The 17,485-nt window shown below is 45.2% G+C and overlaps 1 protein-coding gene and 1 pseudogene across 11 annotated transcripts in view; one reads left to right on the forward strand and one right to left on the reverse strand.

The window, feature by feature from the left end:
• CACNA1C (calcium voltage-gated channel subunit alpha1 C) overlaps positions 1-17,485 on the reverse strand; it is a 664,692-nt gene that overhangs the window by 12,298 nt on the left and 634,909 nt on the right. For all 11 annotated transcript variants that reach the window (XM_032593890.1, XM_032593889.1, XM_032593891.1 and 8 more), the window contains 5 exons: positions 12,146-12,247; positions 8,963-9,090; positions 8,404-8,538; positions 6,502-6,854; positions 3,380-3,508 (listed from right to left, as the gene is read on the reverse strand). In XM_032593890.1, the coding sequence (XP_032449781.1) occupies positions 3,380-3,508; positions 6,502-6,854; positions 8,404-8,538; positions 8,963-9,090; positions 12,146-12,247 (847 nt within the window). The remainder of the gene's footprint in view (positions 1-3,379; positions 3,509-6,501; positions 6,855-8,403; positions 8,539-8,962; positions 9,091-12,145; positions 12,248-17,485) is intronic.
• LOC115518096 lies at positions 78-2,445 on the forward strand (annotated as a pseudogene).

Genomic DNA, 17,485 nt, shown 5'->3' on the forward strand with positions numbered 1-17,485 from the left:
CTCCTAAAGGTTTGGCGAAGGGGCAGCAGGAATTCCCCACCCACCCCCCACCCCCACCCCCCAAGGCTGGGCCTGGCTCTCTGGCATCACAGATGTTTCCAGCTCCTCATACACGGTCTGTCTGCTCATGAGCCTTGCATTTCTGATTTGAGGCAGTGGAGGCGATCTTGAGTCAAAGTTGGTGAGAAAGTTGGAAAACAATTTTTGGCCCACAAGATTCTTTCCAGGAACAGCCTAGGCTCCGCTGTTTACATATGTGGGCGCTATTTATCATGAGTACTCCCAATTTCAGCCAAAACTTCTCTCCTTCCCCTAATTTCTCCCTGGCCTGCCCACCCTTCATCATCAGGACACACAAGTGGTTACCTATGACAAACACCCAGTCATCTAGTCAGTGACCAGCAGAGCTGTAAGAGGCCTTAGGGGGCATCTACTCAATGGCTTCTAAGCCTTTTTGATGGAGAGTCACAGTAAGAAATATACTGCTCGTGGTCCCATATACATAGACACACCTAAATGAACTCAGCTTCTGGAACCATACTTACCTTTATTGCATGCATTGCTCTCTGGTGGCTTCTATGCTACTTTAGTCTATTCTATTTCATCAAACAATGTCAGCTGCAATCCACTAAGTTGATTTCACAGTCCCCAGTGGGAGCAGCCTGCAGTCCAAGAAGACAGGTGCATTCTAACCCCTTCATTTTACAGACAAGGCCACCGACTCTGTTCCTGCTGTGTGACTCCACATGCTTCGAGGGCAGAGACTGTGCTGCCTTCCCTGCTCCTAGTGCACTGCCCTTGAGCCTTTGTAGATGTGCAAGAAAATTTCTGACTGAAAACCTCCAAGCCTTTCCTCTCATTTTTGACATGGTGAACTCATCCTATTATATTCTCTTCTATCCAAATTGTACCCACTCTTGAAGACCCAACTTCTGTTTGATCTTGTGCAAGGAGGCTGTTATGGTCACCTTGACCCAGACCTTCTCTGAATGTCTATCCCCCTCATTGCTTGTACCACTCTGTGAACAAGTAGTTAGAAAATCTCCATGTTATCTCCCTCTTCTGAGATCTTAACTAGTTTGTAAAATATCCTTGAGTGCTGAGGCCGGTTTATTCACGCTCTAGCAGAGTGCCTGGATGCACCAAGCACTCAGTAAGAGCCAAAACGGAAGGACGCATATGCTTTTACTGATTTCTAGGGTATGTGGCCATGTGAAAATTTGCAGTCTCTACAAATCAAAAGGCTAAAGGGCCGGTCCTTCTTTTAGGGAAGTTACTAAAATAACGCATCTTAAACTTTTTGAATGCAACCCACAGTCATAAATACATTTTATGAGACTCAGTACACACATTAAACAAGTATTTCACTAAATAATACCTTTGTGACATTGGATACACTATTATCTATTGTCTTATTCTAACCTATTCTATGCTATTGTGTACTATGTTATTCTTTATTTTAAAATGCTGATCTTGGTCTGGCTTTCTGGAGCCTGGGGAAGTTTCTGGAGGCAGATACAGAGTTGCTTTTTGTGTTTCTTCATTGATTCCAGGATCCTCTGGTCTTCAGCCCCCTGGAGGAGACCATGTTGAGACTGGAGAAGAGGCTGCCTGGAGCTGCTGAGCCTGCTGGGCCAGACAGACAATAAAGGGCCAGCAGGAAAATGTACCAAGACTAAGAACCCAGCATGGGCATCAGCTAAAGTGGATAAACTCCAGCCTTCAGAAGGCTTCAGCCTCTAAAAACTCTGGGGAGAATCTAGCAGTTAGTGGCTGATAAAGTCAGGGCCAGAAAGCTGACTAGACAAAGGTGTGGATGTGATGTTCAGCATTGGAGAGCTTTAAGCACAGTCCTAGCAGACAGCGTGCTGGGATGATGTTACAACTACCAGGCCCAGAACTTCCTTCCAGTCCTGAAGCTGGAGGAAGAAGCCTTCTACCATAGCAACTGCAAAGAGCCAGGCATCAAAGCACTTGTGAGGCCTGTGAAAGAGGCTGACTCAGACTATACATAGGTTGAAAAAAACAATCCCTGTTATGACCCATCCAGCAAAGAAGAGAGCCCCAAATAGTCCAGGGTGGATGTGCAGTTTGTTTGGATGAGGAAGAATTTCAGTATCCTGGCTGAGCTCAAAACCCATCACCAAGCTCACAAAGCCACTGGAGACCCCTTAAAAGAGATGGCTCTCTTCACTCGCCAAAGACTCAACTCAGCCCTGACCTGAGAGGAGTTTGATTTTATTTTGAGCCTAGAGAAAAAGGAAACAAGTTAACTGGGACACTGTTGCTGGAATGGGCAAGACATTACTCCAAAGAAGTTAAGCTTTTATAAGACAAAAGACGGTGTGATGAGGCTTGCATGTTATGTTCACCTGGGCTCATGTCCATAGGTGGTTTTCATGTACCCTTTCCCTTTCTTTCTTTTTTCTTTCTTTCTTTCTTTCTTTCTTTCTTTCTTTCTTTCTTTCTTTCTTTCTCTTTTTCTTTCTCTTTCTTTCTTTCTTTCTTTTTCTTCTTTCCTTCCTTTCCTTTCCTTCCTTTCTTTTTCTTTCTAAAGATTTTATTTTTTAGTAACCTCTACACCCAACGTGGGGCTTGAACTCATGACCCTGAGGTCAAGAGTTGCATGCTTTTCCAATTGAGCCAGCCAGGTGCCCCTCATGTACCTTTTCCAATAAAACATTAATATATAAAAAAGTATCGATCATAACTAAGTAAATGTCACAACCCTCGAATGGGTCTGGACTTGTAGTTAAAAAACGCTTCTCTTAAAAAATTCAAACCGTAAGAGACTCTTAAGGACTGAGAACAAACTAAGGGTAGATGGGGGCTGAGTGATAGGGGAAAGTGGATGATGGGAAGGGAGGAGGGCACTTGTTGGGATGAGCACTGGGTGTTGTATGGAAACCAATATGATAATAAATTATATTAAAAATTCCAGCACTGACAAAAATCTTGGCCACTGTTTGCCAGCAGTGCCCTCTGCTGGGTAGCTTTATTATAAGAAGCTTCATGAACATTTATTTGTCAATACATGTATGTGTGTACTGAGTCTCACTCCTAAGTATGTTTATGACACTTTGTTTCAGTAAAAAAAGTTTATGAAACAATGTTTTAAAGTTTTCCTGAAAGTATTGCATCACAAGAAAAGCTAAGCTAACTGGGGGATAGTGTGCATGTGTGTGTGTCGGGGGTGGGGTGGGGTGGGTGGAGACACATACATCCATCTCCCTAATGAGGTAGGTGACAGATGCTTTAGGCATCTTCTGATATATGATCTCCCCCTCCCCAAGTCATGCCCAGAGGAGGGATTTCAGGGAGCTTCCCTTCACCCCCAGACCCTTTCCTGCACATGGGCTAGCCTGGGGGCAGAGCTCACATCTCTGTGGAGATCAGGCTGGGCTCGCTGCAGTACTCAGTGTCTTCACTTATCTTCACGTCATAGGTCTCGTCCTGAGAGACCTCCTCCTGACACACCATGGCTATCTGGCTCTCCCGGGAGTGGCACCTGAAGTGTCCAAGATGGAGAAATAAAGTCAGAAACTGCTAATCCCCACCATTCCTTCAGCAGGTGAGGTGGCACACAATGCACATGCACTCATTCACATGTGCAATGCACTCACACAGGGAACACGCACGCACACACACATGTGCACACACACTCACACAAAACTGCTGTGGCCTCTTCTTCCTGCAGTCGCTGACAAAGCTGTGGAGCCATGGAAGCAGTCAGATTAGAGATAGAATTCCACATGGAACAAGCATCTCTGGGGTAGGATCCAAGGAGATCTGAGTTCTGACCCCAATTCAGTTGCCCTTTGGCATAAGTCACTAGCTCACCACATGCCTCAGTATCCCTATCAATAAAATTGAACATATGCCCTGCTTGACTCAGAAACTTGTTGGGAGTAACAAATGAAGTAACAGATGAGATGGTGTTTTGAAAGGTAGAAAGGACCAGCTTTTAAAACAGGGTCCTGGACTGTTCAATACAGGTTGGCATGGGCCTGTGCAAGGGCTGTCCTCTCCTTCTGCTAGAGACAGCTGGGGCTTTGGGTGCTAGTTGGGCAGAGCTGGGAAGTTCCTGGTGTCACATTTTGACATGGCTTTGGGTTTGTCATTGGCTCCTTGGAGTGAAGGCACGGAGAAGAAGCCTCACATAGGGAGTTTTGTTGTCCAGGGCAGTGAGCTTGACTCCCTGCTGAGCTTGAGATCCTCCCACACCAGGATGTACCTTGGATTATTTTGTTTTCCCTCCAGACCAGGAGGGCACTTGTTGGGATGAGCACTGGGTGCTCATGCATTTGGTCATGTCTTCTTAGCTCTGGTCCAGGTGTTCTCTCTTTTCCTGTTTGTGCCTCGCTCAGTACCTCCCTCCATCTTTCTTCCTATAGTTCCTGAATGCTGGGGCCCACTTTACTCATGGAGGCATCAGGGAAATATCCCAGTTTATTTTCTCAGGGCTCAGTGATGGATTGGCATCTTAGATTTGACCCTGAGCCAGTGGGCTGTGTGCAATTCAGGAAGCTACCGTTCCTGGGTACCTACCTGGTTCTCTGGAGAAGGCCCTAACAGATGGCTGCCCACCCCACAGTAAGGACAGGTGAAATGTTGAAGGCTCTTGATGGAGTGGGAAGAGAGATATGTGAAAGGAGCTTTGGTGAGGCATGATGGGATGAGCTGGAGATGGAGAATGGCAGCAGGCAGGCAACACCACTTCTTGGGGGCCACTGTGTGCAAGACATGCTGGCCTGTCCCCATCAAAAGTAAGGCTAGTCCTGGGGCCACTGCACTTAGCCTTGAGCTGCAAGATGAAGGATGAGGCCCCAGAGCTACAACCTTGGTTAAGTTGTTCCTCCTCACCAAGCTGAAGCATACTGCCTTGAATGTTGTTTACTGTGTTGGGAAGGGAGGGAGCCGATGTTTAGAGAGGACTTACTACATGCTAGGCATTGTGCTAGGTGCTTTGCATGTACCATAATCATTGATAGATGTATCTGTGGGGAGAGGAAGACAATCCCCTGATGTTTCTCCTATCTCCTCTCTAAAAACCACTCTCCCTTCATTTAATATGGAACACAGTTTGGGAAATACCCTTTGAAGGGGGTATTAGTTTACACTGAGAAGCTAATGATGGACACAATGAGCCTTCATTAAGAAGAGGTTTTGGTAAGGGGAGCAAGGGAGAAAATGGCACTAAGACTGAGTCCCTGAAGGTTGTAGAAGGGGAAGAGGTTTGCAGAAAAGGGAGGGGCCACCAAGACAGTCATGGGTCAGCCACTTAAACTTTGATATTCCTCTGTACAAAGCTAACCCTTTCACATCAGCATACAAAATCCAGTGCCAAGCACACTGCCCTGCACATAGAAGGCATCAGTATACATCTCTTGAGCAGGACTCACCCAACACTGCTTTTGGGTGGTTTAACCAGCCAGGCTTCCAGGCAGTAAGGTTTGACTTGGCTGTCATCAACACTGTTAAATGCCCAGGCCACGTAGGCTTACATGGAGCCATTTGAAAATGGGTGGTAAGAACAGAAGTGAAAACCAGGGGGCAGGTATGCTGTCTCCTTAGATGAAAGCAGCTTCAGTACACTTGTCCAGAAAGACACTCACACTTCACGATTATTTTCTAAGTTTGCAAGCAGGAGGGATCTGCCCAAGAACATGGCATGCTGGGGATCTTCCCGGCCTGCTGTGGTGGGGAGGCCGTCCTGCTCTGGAAGAGCAGCTCAACTAAGGGTGAAGTGGCAAGATGTGGAGGCATGTTCCCACCCACCCGGCCTTGGGTACCCGGAGCTGTTGACAGAAAAAGCGGGGAGACCCTCTAAGCCCAGGCTGTGCTTCCTGAGGCCCAGAGCATGAAAGTAGGCACCTACCGTCCCAGCACATCATAGCAATGTATCCTGGAGCACCAGGGAGCAGAGGGTGGGGAGAAAAGCATGCGTCAGGAGGTGGGAGATCAAACTACCAGGAATGATCCTACACTGGGGCAGAATGAGCAAGTGCTACCGTGAAGGGCCTCCTGACACCAAAATACCCCTCCCAAGAGGGTTGAGAAGGACATAAAGAAAAGATGGTAGCTCCGTTCCCATCCTAATTGAGCCAAAGGCCAGGTTTAGGCAGACTTGGGAAAGGCCAGGGGAACAGAGTCTACTGTGGAGCCAGAATGCCGACATCCCAGGGATCAGGGGCTGGAGCTCCTCTGCTTGGTTAGCATGAGAAAGCACAGGAGGCTCTGTCCACAAGTGTGCATCTCAGGACACTTGTTGGGCAGTGGGGCCATGGTGGCTTCTCCCGAGGGTGGCTGCCACACATAATCAAGGGCAAGATTGGGAAGCAGCATTTGCCTATCTCTTGATGGGCTCTGGGGCAGCAGCCTCCATCCCAGCTTGAGGGGTGAGTGGTAGGCCTGGGGGCCAAACTCTCCCCCCATCCACTCTGGGCTGGAGTGTGTGGGGCCCCTGTGCATGGGCCCTGGATGCCCCACCCTCCTGCTTACCTCTTGGAGCTGAGCTTCCATGCTGCCTCCTGTACCCGGACAGCAGGAGACAAGGGGGGCCCATGGCCCTCCACGGTGCTGACTGCGCTGGGGTAGCCAGCGGGACGGGGGAAGCGGCCCAGGGCAGTGTTGTTGGCATTGTTGATGTTGGCGTTGGAGCCAGTGGACGAGTAGCTGCTGGGGGTGAAGGTGGAGTCCACCAGTTTCTCGTGGGATGGCGACTCGGTGTCGCCTTGGCTGTTACCCGCCTTGTTGATGTGCAGTGGGCGCTGGGTGGTGAAGGTCTGGGGGAAGGCGCTCCGGCCGTCGCTTTGGTAGTAGCTGACGTGGTTGCCGAACAGGCCACCGGCCCTCTGTAGGCAAGACGGGAGGGGTGGGTGGAGGAGAAAGCCCCCTCAGCTACCTCTCCTTCTCAGCGAAGGCACGGAAGGTTGTCTGCCTTCCAGAGAGCACAACCACGCCGGGCAGCACATGGCAAATGGGGAACTCTTCACCTGCGTGGCCTGGTGGTTTGAGAGGGAGGGACCCAGAGAGTCCCCTCTGAAACCACTGGGGGGAACAGTGAGGGACAGGACCTCTTGCAGAACCAGTCAGGCAGGGAGGCTGCTCCCCTGGGACTTTTTAATGAACCCCACGAGGAGTTTCAAGGACCAGTGTAGGATGGCAATCCTTAATTGCAGCCAGTGCTTGGCTTGGCAGCTGTGAGGCACGGTGAGGGCTGAGGGGTGGGGAAAGAGACCAGGGGATTCTAACAAGAATTTTTTAAATGGAGATCCAAATGGCTCACTGAGCTAGAAACCATGTTGGCGAAATGGTTTTGAAAATAAGGATGACACATTGACTCCATTAATTATATCATGGCTTTCTCTCCCCTGGGAGGTTCTTAGAGATTTCAAATCAGGACCCAATGTTTTTTCCTAATGCTTTTTTCTTGTCCTGGGTGAGTGGGAAAGTAGCTATCTGCAAGTTGATCTGTGGGGTCTTGCTGGGGCAGTGTTATCATGGTGCTGAGTCCCTGAGGCCATTCAGTGATGGACATTTCACAGTGATGAAGATGAGGATGGTGATGACAGGGTAGCCACAAGGAGGGCAAGCTCCTCCCGGTGACTCCATAGCCCAGGACCCCTGTGTGGTCCCCCTGTGGGAGCTGGAAGGGACAGTTGTGAGCATGGCCCCATTGCAATGGTGGTCAGTAGTTTCTCCCTCACTTGGGAAGGGTTTTAGCCAAGTACCTCAGGGCTTAGGCATGGGCCACAATGAATGGAGAGAGCAGGACCCAAGAGTTCCACTATCCTGGCAGACTCAGGTTTGGTTTTCACTTCTAAAACTGACACTCAGCCTTCATATCCAGGATGGGAGAGGGAAGGAAGGCTGGAGGGGATTTTTGTGACCTGGAGAACACATGCTTTATCTCAAGAGGATAATTGCCACTTGGTTCCACTCCTCTGCTACCACGTGGGAACATAAGCCAGATTTTCTGATTTTTTTTAAAGAGAAGCCAGAGGTCTAGATTTTTATTTGAATGTGCTGAATTTCCAAATGTCGGCAAACAAAATAGGTCTGCAGATTAGATGAGGCCCAAGAGCCACCATTTGCAACTTCTAATGTAGAAGTTTCTCCTAGGAAACATTTCCCTTAAGAAAAGGGCTCCTCCCCTCTTTCTCCAAGAGCCAGTGACACTCTGTAAGCTGCCATGTCCTGGGAGCCCAGCCTTGAGATGGAGTCAGCCTTGGAAAACATGCAGGGATAGGAAATAGTTGACTGGGAAGAGCTTGGAATCTGCCTTAGAGCTCAGGGCTTTCTCCCTGGATTTTCTTAGCAGAAAAGGTGAAGCCAGCCCACCTTCTTACTTCAAACCAAACTTTAAAAAGATAAGAGAGTGCTCCTATGGCATCCACCTACCCTGAAGATGTCATCTTCGGAGGCAGCAGACACAGCCTCCTTCATGGCCTTGTCCAGCTCCTCCTCAGCTGTCAGATCTCCAGAGATGGCCCGTCGGATCTCAGGCCCAATGTCATGCAGCGTGCGCAAGCCAGCCTGAAACCCAGAGGGGCACCCAGCCACCTGACCCACCTGCCTCTCCACAAGGCAGGTGAGCCTGAGAGGGTTTATCTGTGTGTGCTAACTGGGGATGTGGTTCGGGAACTCTCTTGTCTGCCCCAGAGTGGAAGAATCCATTTCTCCACCCAGGAAGGATAAAGAGCTGTTCCAGAACTTCAGCAGAGCTCCATAGAGCTCTGGGGAGCTGTGAAGCGGGCAGGACTGTGGAGGGCAGGGTGTGTGGGAAGCAGTATGTAGCCCCTTCACACACCCACCTGTAGAAAGGTTGGAACTCTCAGAAAGTTTCCTTCTGAAGGGACCTGGCCTCCAGCCCACTGATGACAGATTTAAGCCCTAGCCAGAGGTTGGAAGAAGGTGACCAGGCCCTTCCTTAGGGTGTGGACCCCCCCTCACCCCTCACCTGCAAGGACAGGGCGTTCCTTTGGGAAGGCTTGCCCACAAGGCCCTGCTCTTTGCGCTTCTTGAATTTCCGGAAGTACTCTTGGATCAGGAAAGTAGCATAAAACTTGCCAACGGTGACCTCATCATCTGAGATGTGAGAAAAAAAGGACAGAAGGGAGATAAATGGGGGAATTCAGTTGGGCTTCATTAACTTTTTTCAGCATCCAAACTTTCTTAAGTTTTTTAAATTTAATTTTTTAAAAAGAGGTAGTCTATTAACATGGTTCAAAAGGCAAAAATATACTAAAAGGTATACAGTGAAAACTGTTTTTACCACCCCTCCCCCATCTGCCTAGTTACCACCTTTTAATAAATAACCTTTCTCAAATTAGTTTGAGTATTTTTCCAAAAAGTCTTTCTGCAAATGCTTTCTGAAAATAAGCAAATATATTCTTATCCCATCTTTTTTTTTTTTTACACTAGAAGTAGCCTATTGTCAAAATTATTTCCCACCTTGTTTTTTTTTTTTAAAGTTAAAAAAATGTATAAAAAACTTTAGTGGTGCCTGGGTGGCTCAGTCGGTTAAGCATCTGACTTCAGCTCAGGTCACAATCTTGCAGTTTGCGAGTTCAAGCCCCACATCGGGCTCTGTGCTGACAGCTCATAGCCTGAAACCTGCTTTGCATTCTGTGTCTCCCTCTCTCTCTGCTCCTCCCTAACTCATGCTCTGTCTCTCTCTCAAAAATAAATAAACATTAAAAAAATTAAAAAAAACTTAGCTTATATTGCTAACTCATTTTTATTGGATTCTAAAAAATTTTTAGATGTTTGCTTTTGAGAGAGAAAGTGCAAGTTGGGGAGGGGCAGAGAGAGGGGGACTGAAGATCTGAAGCAGGCTCTGCACTGACAGTAGAGAGCTTGATGCAGGGCTAGAACTCACAAACCATGAGATCATGACTTGAGTCAAAGTCAGACGCTCAACCGACTGAGCCACCCAGGTGTCCCTATTTGATTCTAAAACTTGAGATGCCCATCATAAACTGACCAGTCCCCTAAGTGCAAACGGTTCTGCTTAAAGATGGGGTTTGGTGTAAGGAGCACCTTCTCCTCTAAGTCTAGGTTTTTCTTATAATTAGACAGATTGGGTTTTCTTACCATGTGGCTTGGCTGGGTCCCTGCTGGGCTGGACCCCCAAGTTACACATGACATAATCAGCCTCTGTCTTGGGAATGAACCAGGTGGTGGAGAAGCCAATGACTCTCCAAGGAGAACACTGCATGCCCTATGAGTAGCTCCTTGGTTCCATCTTCTTCTCTGGGAAATGGGCCCAGGAGATAGCTTGTAGGTTAGATATAGGGGCTTGTGATGGTTCTCTTACTCCTAGTTGTACTTTAAGAATAGCCAAGTCTACAGCAGTGATGACCTTCTACATGACAAAGACCTCATTACCATGTGAGAGGGAAAGCCCTGAGTTCCCTGTTTAGGGTAGTTGGGGAGGAAGAGCGGTAGGGAAGAAAGAGCTTGGAGTTCTAGCATCCCTCAGACCTGGGTTTGGATTCTGAACCTACTAGGTAGTCACCATGTAGTCTTGGGTCAGCTACATAGTTTTGAAGAACTTCAGTTTCTTGAGCAAACTTCATAGTAACGTTATAAGGATTAAATAATGTATGCAAAACGTCAGATGATGCTTGGCCTGTGTAGTGTAGGTGACTTTTCACTTAGCTCCTGTCCTGCTTCCCTTTGGGAAGTGGTTCTCAACAGGGGGGGTGGTGTCACATTTTAAGGAGTGTTTTGGGATTGCGTGGGACTTTCTTTTAGCTGTCACAGTGTGCTACAGGTATTAGGTGGTTCCAGATGTGTCCCTTAAAATACAGGCATGTTTTACACAACAAATAATAGCTTTGCAATCTGCTAGATGTCCATGTGGGGACATAACCTGTCTATAACTATCTAAGCTAAGAACCTAACTGCATTTTACATATGAACAGAAAATAATTTTTTGCCTGCTTTTAATATATCCAGAATTTTCCAGGAATATAACTGCCGTGTAAATTGATGGAAGACCATATTTGCTTTGTTTCCACTTGGTTAAGAGGGGTTTACATTTTGGAAAATTGTATCTCTGATGGCAACACTGCTCGTGGTCTGAGTCACCTGTGGTCTGCTGCGGTCTGTAAGTAGTCACCTACTTACATCGGTCTGCATTTGTTCTATGTATGTGCACATACGTAGGTGCATGTATGTATACATACATGTGGATATTATATTATTTAATATACTTAGTTATCCCTCAAAATGATAAACACAAAATGTCAATGATATTCAATATCATCTTAGTTCCTTTAAACACAAACTTATTCATCATATGTAGATGTGTGCAAGTATGACTTTTGGCATAGTGTCATAAGCCATAGTGCTTTAGCATGTATATATTGAAGAACATTTGACTTTAATGTATTTTATGTTAAAGTGTTATATTAATATTTTGGAAATTATATATGTAGGAAGATTATTATTTTCATTCAGGGTAGTAGTAAGAGCATTATAAACTTTTTGTTATGAAAAGGGGCTTTGGGTTTGACAGGGTAGAGAAACACTGCTCTAGGAGAAACAAAAAGAATTTCAACGCAGAGAGGATCTCAGGGGATTCTTTTTCCAGGGCACCATTATTTCCAGAGCAAACAGCCTGGTAGTTTATGGGGAAACTTATATTTGCAGAGTTTCCTTGGAAATTCTGTCAAACCTCTAAGTATTGAGGGGCCTTGCTTGGTCTTGAAATGTAGGATTGGACCAGATTTCCAAGCTGACATTCTGTATCTGAGTTTGTGAAGGGCATGGCACCCTCGTCCCTTCTTCTTTTAAAAAAAAATTTTTTTAACGTTTATTTATTATTGAGAGACAGAGAGAGACAGAGTGTGAACAGGGGAGGGGCAGAGGGAGAGGGAGACACAGAATCTGCAACAGGTTCCAGGCTCTGAGCTGTCAGCACAGAGCCCGACGTGGGGCTTGAGCTGACAAACCGTGAGATCATGACCTGAGCCGAAGTTGGACGCTTAACTGACTGAACCACCCAGGTACCCCTACCATCGTCCCTTGTAACCAATAGCACCTTTGAGCCCCACACACAAAGGGCCTGGGGAAAGCAGGCCTCCCAAGACTCTAGTAGATTCAGAAACCAGGCAAGAGATCCTGAAGTACTCACCACCTGCAGGGGGCACCACTTGGTCTAGCAGCTTCATGCTGGTACGCTTCCAGATCTTCTTGATTATGGCCCGCAGCTCCTCATTGGCTTGTTCTAGGTTCCCTGAGGGGAGGGAGATGCAAGGCTGAAAAGGATCATCAGCCCCTTGGGGCCCTCCCATGGAGTGGGTCCTTCTGTGTAGAGTGGGAAGCCGCTACTGGTGGCATTTTGCCCCACAGAGAGACATGGTCCACGAGCTTCACTCTCTCTCTAGGCTACCTCCATCCATTTCTGTTTGTATTGTTCTCTGCACTCCTACTTCCCCCTCCCTCCATTCCCTGTCCAGTGCAATTCCTTTTTGCTTCCTCTCTGCCTGCTGCTTGGGCCAGCCACTGGTATCCCTTCACCCCCACATGCTGCTTCCTTGTGGGTGGCACTTGGAGCAGACCAGACAGCCTGCCCTGACTAAGCTCAACAGCCACCTGCCAGAGAGCATGAGGGACTGTTCCAGTGCATGGCATTTCTCATGGGCCTCTGTGGGTGATTGGGAGGTTTCCCCCACATAAGGCATAAAGCATCCATACACAGGGGGACCTTGGTGTCAAAGCCCTTTTCTGAGTCTCCTGTGGGGAGGATGTGGCAAAAAAATTTCTACTTCTACCTCAGTGTAGAAGTAGAAATCAGTAGACACTGGGTTCTGTTTTGGAGTTTCTCTGGGTCTACTTTTTCCAATGGTAAAATGGACTTCATTTGATGCCTATCTGGTGCAGCCTCTAGACCACTGGTGGTAGAGCAGCTGTAAGAGAGGATATGGTGGGCAGTAGTCTAAAATTCTGCCTGAGCTATCTCCCACCACCACCAATATATACACACCCTGCATGGTCCCTGGGACTGTGACTCTGATGGATTTTACTCCTGTGATTATATTATATTATGTGGCTCCTATCACCTTAAGATAGGGAATCTAGGTGGGCCTGACCTAACACATGAGCTCTTTAAAAGTAGAGAGTTCACAGGTGCAAACTTCCAGTTATAAAATAAATAAGTCCTGAGATGCAATGTACAGCATGGTAACTATGGTTAATAATACTGTACTGCATGATAGTTGCTAAGATCTTAAAAGTTCTCATCACACACACAAAATTATAATTATATATGGTGATGGATGATAACCAGATTTACTATGGTGATCATTTCTTAATATATATAAATGTGGAATCATTATGCTGTATATCTGAAACTAATGTAATGTTATATGTCAATTGTACTTCAATAAAACCAAACCAAAACAAATAAAAAAGTAATGCATGAAGAAGGTCAAAAGATAAAACTAGAGAGTTGTCCCAAGTTGGAAGCAGAAGGAATAGGAGGTAGCTGCTATGGCCTGAGAGAAAGCACACACTGATGCTGTGAGCTAAGAGCCAGTCCTACAATGGCAAGAAATGAATTCCTCCAAAAACCTAAATGAGCTGGAGCTTCTGGAAGAGGACACATCCTGATCAGTATCCTGATTTGGCTTTGTAAGACTCTTAGCAGAGAACTCAGCTACTCCATGGCTGGACCCCTGACCTTTAGAACTGTGGGCTAATAATAGGTATTGTTCAAGCCAAAGAATTTGTGGTAATTGGTATAGGTATAGGAAACCAATACAGGGGTGTTTACTGCTACTACACAGGGGAAGCAGTATGGTTGAGAGCTCTGGTGTTAGACTATCTGAGGTGAAATCTGCCCTGTGGCCACACCAGAGAGTCTCCTGTGGAAAGTGGTCCAACAGGAGTAAGCAGAGGTGGCAATGGAGAGAGAGTGATGGATTCCTGAGTCCCCTGTCAGATCCAAAAAGTACCTGGAGCCAGAGGATAATCCTGGGCATTCCAGTTATGGAGGCATCCCTAACGGTTAGGTTCACTTCCTGGTTAGGTAGTTAGTGGTTTCTGACATATACAATGAAAGAGTCATAATTAAAATAATGCTCAAATAGAAATGCTTATCTTTTGTAGTGGGTTGAATAGTGTCCCCACCAAATTCTTGTCCACATGGAACCTTAGCACATGGCCTTAGTTGGAAATAGGGTCTTTGCAGATGTTACTAGTTAAGACAAAGTCATACTTTATTAGAGTGGACCCTAAATCCAATACTACTGGTGTCTGTATAAGAAGAGGAGAAGACACATGGAGACACACAGAAAAAAGGCCATGTGAAGATGGAGGCAGAGACTAGAGTGATACAGCTATGGCCAAGCAATACCATGCATTGCTGGCCCCCACCAGAAGCTAGAAGAGAGTCACAGAGCAGATTTTCCTTTGAACCTTGGGGAAGAACAAATGTCACCCATACTTCTCCCATTCAGTAGGTTGCCTTTTCCTTCACTGTGTGAAATTTTTTTGGTTTGACGTAATCTCGTTTGTTTATTTTAGCTCTTTGTCCTTGCCTGAAGAGACTAGTCCAAAAATATTGCCAAAACTGACGTCAAAGAATTTACTGCCTATATTTTCTTCTAGGAGTTTTATTGTTTCAGGTCTTACATTCAAGTCTTCATTTAAATTTTATTTTTGTATGTGGTGTAAGATAGTGGTCCAGTTTCATTCTTTTGCGTGTAGCTGTCCAATGTTCCCAGTACCATTTATTGAAAAGACTTTTCCCCCATTGTATATTCTTGCCTCTTTTGTCATAGATTAATTGACCACATATGTGTGGGTTTTTTTTCCTGCACTTTCTGATTCTATTCCATTGATCTATGTGTCTGTGTTCATGCTGGTACCATACTGTTTTGATTAGTATACTAGCTTTGTAGTATAGTTTGAAATCATGAAGGATGATACTTCCAGCTTTGTTCTTCTTTTTCAAGACTGCTTTGGTTATTTATTTTTGTGGTTCCATGCACATTTTGGGATGCTTTGTTCTAATTCTGTGAAAAATGCCATTGGTATTAAAAAAATTTTTTTAGTGTTTATTTTTGAGAGAGACAATGTGTGAGCGGGGGAGGGGCAGAGAGAGAGACACACACACACACAGAATCCGAAGCAGGCTGCAGGCTCTGAGCTGTCAGCACAGAGCCTGACATGGGGCTCAAACTCACAAACCATGAGATCATGACGTGATCTGAAGTCAGATGCTTAACTGACTAAGCCACCCAGGTGCCCCGCCATTGGTATTTTGGTAGGGATTGCACTGAATCTGTAGAATGCTTTGGGTAGCATGGACATTTTAACAATATTAATTCTTCCAATCCATGAGCACAAAATATCTTTCCATTTATTCATGTTGTCAGTTTCTTTCATCAATGTCTTAAACAGTATTCAGAGTACAGGTCTTTCACTTCCTTGGTTGAATGTATTATAGGTATTTCATTATTTTTGATACAATTGTAAATGGAACTGTTTCCTTACTTTATTTTTCTGATCGTTATTAGTGTATAGAAACAGTGATTTCTGTATGTTAGTTTTGCATCCTGTGACTTTACTGAATTCATTTGTCACCTATAATAGATTTGGTGGAGTCTCTAGGGTTTTCTCTACACAATATCATGTCATCTGCAAATAGTGACAGTTTTACTTTTTCCTGTTCAATTTGGATGCCTTTATTTCTTTTTCTTGCCTAATTTCTGGCTAGGACTTCCAATACTACGTTGAATTAAAGTGGCAAGAGTGCACATACTTGTCTTGTTCCTGATTGTACAGGAAAAGCTTCAGCTTTTCACTACTGACTATGGTGTTAGCTGTGGGTTTGTCATATATGGCCTTTATTATGTTGAGATACATTCCTTCTATACCCACTTTATTGACATTTTTGATCATAAAATGAATGTTGAATTTGTTAAGTGCTTTTTTCTGCATCTATTGAGATCATCATATGATTTTTTACCCTTTGTTTTGTTAATGTGGTATATCACATTGATTAATTTGTGGATGTTGAACCATCCTTGCATCTCTGGAATAAATCTCGCTTGATTGTGATGTATAATCCTTTTAATGTATTGTTGAATTTGGTTTGCTAATATTTTGTTAGGAGTTTTACATCTATATTATCAGGGATACTGGCCTGTAATTTTCTTTCTTGTGGTATTTTTCTCTGGTTTTGGTATCAGAGTAATGCTAGCTTTGTAAAATAAGTTTGGAAGACTTCCTTCCTCTTTAATCTTTTGGAATAATTTGAGAAGAATAGGTACTAACTCTTCTTCTTAAATTTTTTAAATTTATTTTTATTTTTTAATTAAAAATTTTTTTTAATGTTTATTTTTGAGAGAGCAAGAGAGAGACAGAGCATGAGCAGGGGGAGAGGCAGAGAGAGAGGGAGACACAGAATCAGAAGCAGACTCCAGGCTCTGAGCTGTCAGCACAGAGCCCGACATGGGGCTTGAACTCTATGAGATCATGACCCAAGCCAAAGTTGGACACTTAACCGACTGAGCCACCCAGGCGCCCCCTTAATTTTTTTAAATGTACTTATTTATTTTTGAGATAGAGAGAGAGAGAGAGAGAGAGCGAGCTAACAGGGGAGGGGCCGGGGGGGGGAGAGAATCCCAAGCAGGCTCCACACTGTCAGCACAGAGCCCAATGTGGGGCTCGAACCCATGAACTGTGACTATGACCCACCCATGAACCATGAGACTATGATCTGAGCCAAAATTGAGTCAGACACTTAACCGACTGAGCCACCCAGGTGCCCTGATACTCTTTTAAATGTTTAGTAGAGTTCACTTGTGAAGCTGCCTGGTCCTGGACTTTTGTTTTTCAGAAGTATTAAAATTACTGTTTCAATTTTATGACTTGTAATTGGCCTATTCATATTTTCTATTTTTGTGTGTGTGTGATTCAGTCTTTGGAAGGTTATGTGTTTCTAGGAATTTATTCATTCTTTTTTAGGTTTTTCGATTTGTTGGTATATAATTGTAGTAATCTCTTACCCTTTGTATTTCTTTTCTTTTTAATTTTTAAAAATGTTTATTTATTTTTGAGCAGGGGAGGGGCAGAGAGAGAGGGAGACACAGAAACTGAAGCAGGCTCCAGGCTCTAAACTGTCAGCACAGAGCCTGATGCAGGGCTTGAACCCACGAACCGTGAGATCATGACCTGAGTTGAAGTCTGACTCTTAACCGACTGAGCCACCCAGGCACCCCTTACCCTTTGTACTTCTGTGGTGTCGGTTGTAACTTTTCTTTCATTTCTGATTTTATTTATTTGGGTCCTCTCTCTTTTACTCTTGAGTTTGGCTACTGATTTTATTTATCTTTTCAAAGAACCAGCTCTTACTTTCACTGATCTTTTCTTTTCTTTTTTTTCCCCCCAATCTCTATTTCATGTATTTCCACTCTGGACTTTATTATTTCCCTCCCTCTACTAATGTTGGGCTTTGTTCCTCTTT

The sequence above is a fragment of the Lynx canadensis genome, chromosome B4 (genome assembly GCF_007474595.2).
Source record: "Lynx canadensis isolate LIC74 chromosome B4, mLynCan4.pri.v2, whole genome shotgun sequence".
Classification (NCBI taxonomy): Eukaryota; Metazoa; Chordata; class Mammalia; order Carnivora; family Felidae; genus Lynx; species Lynx canadensis.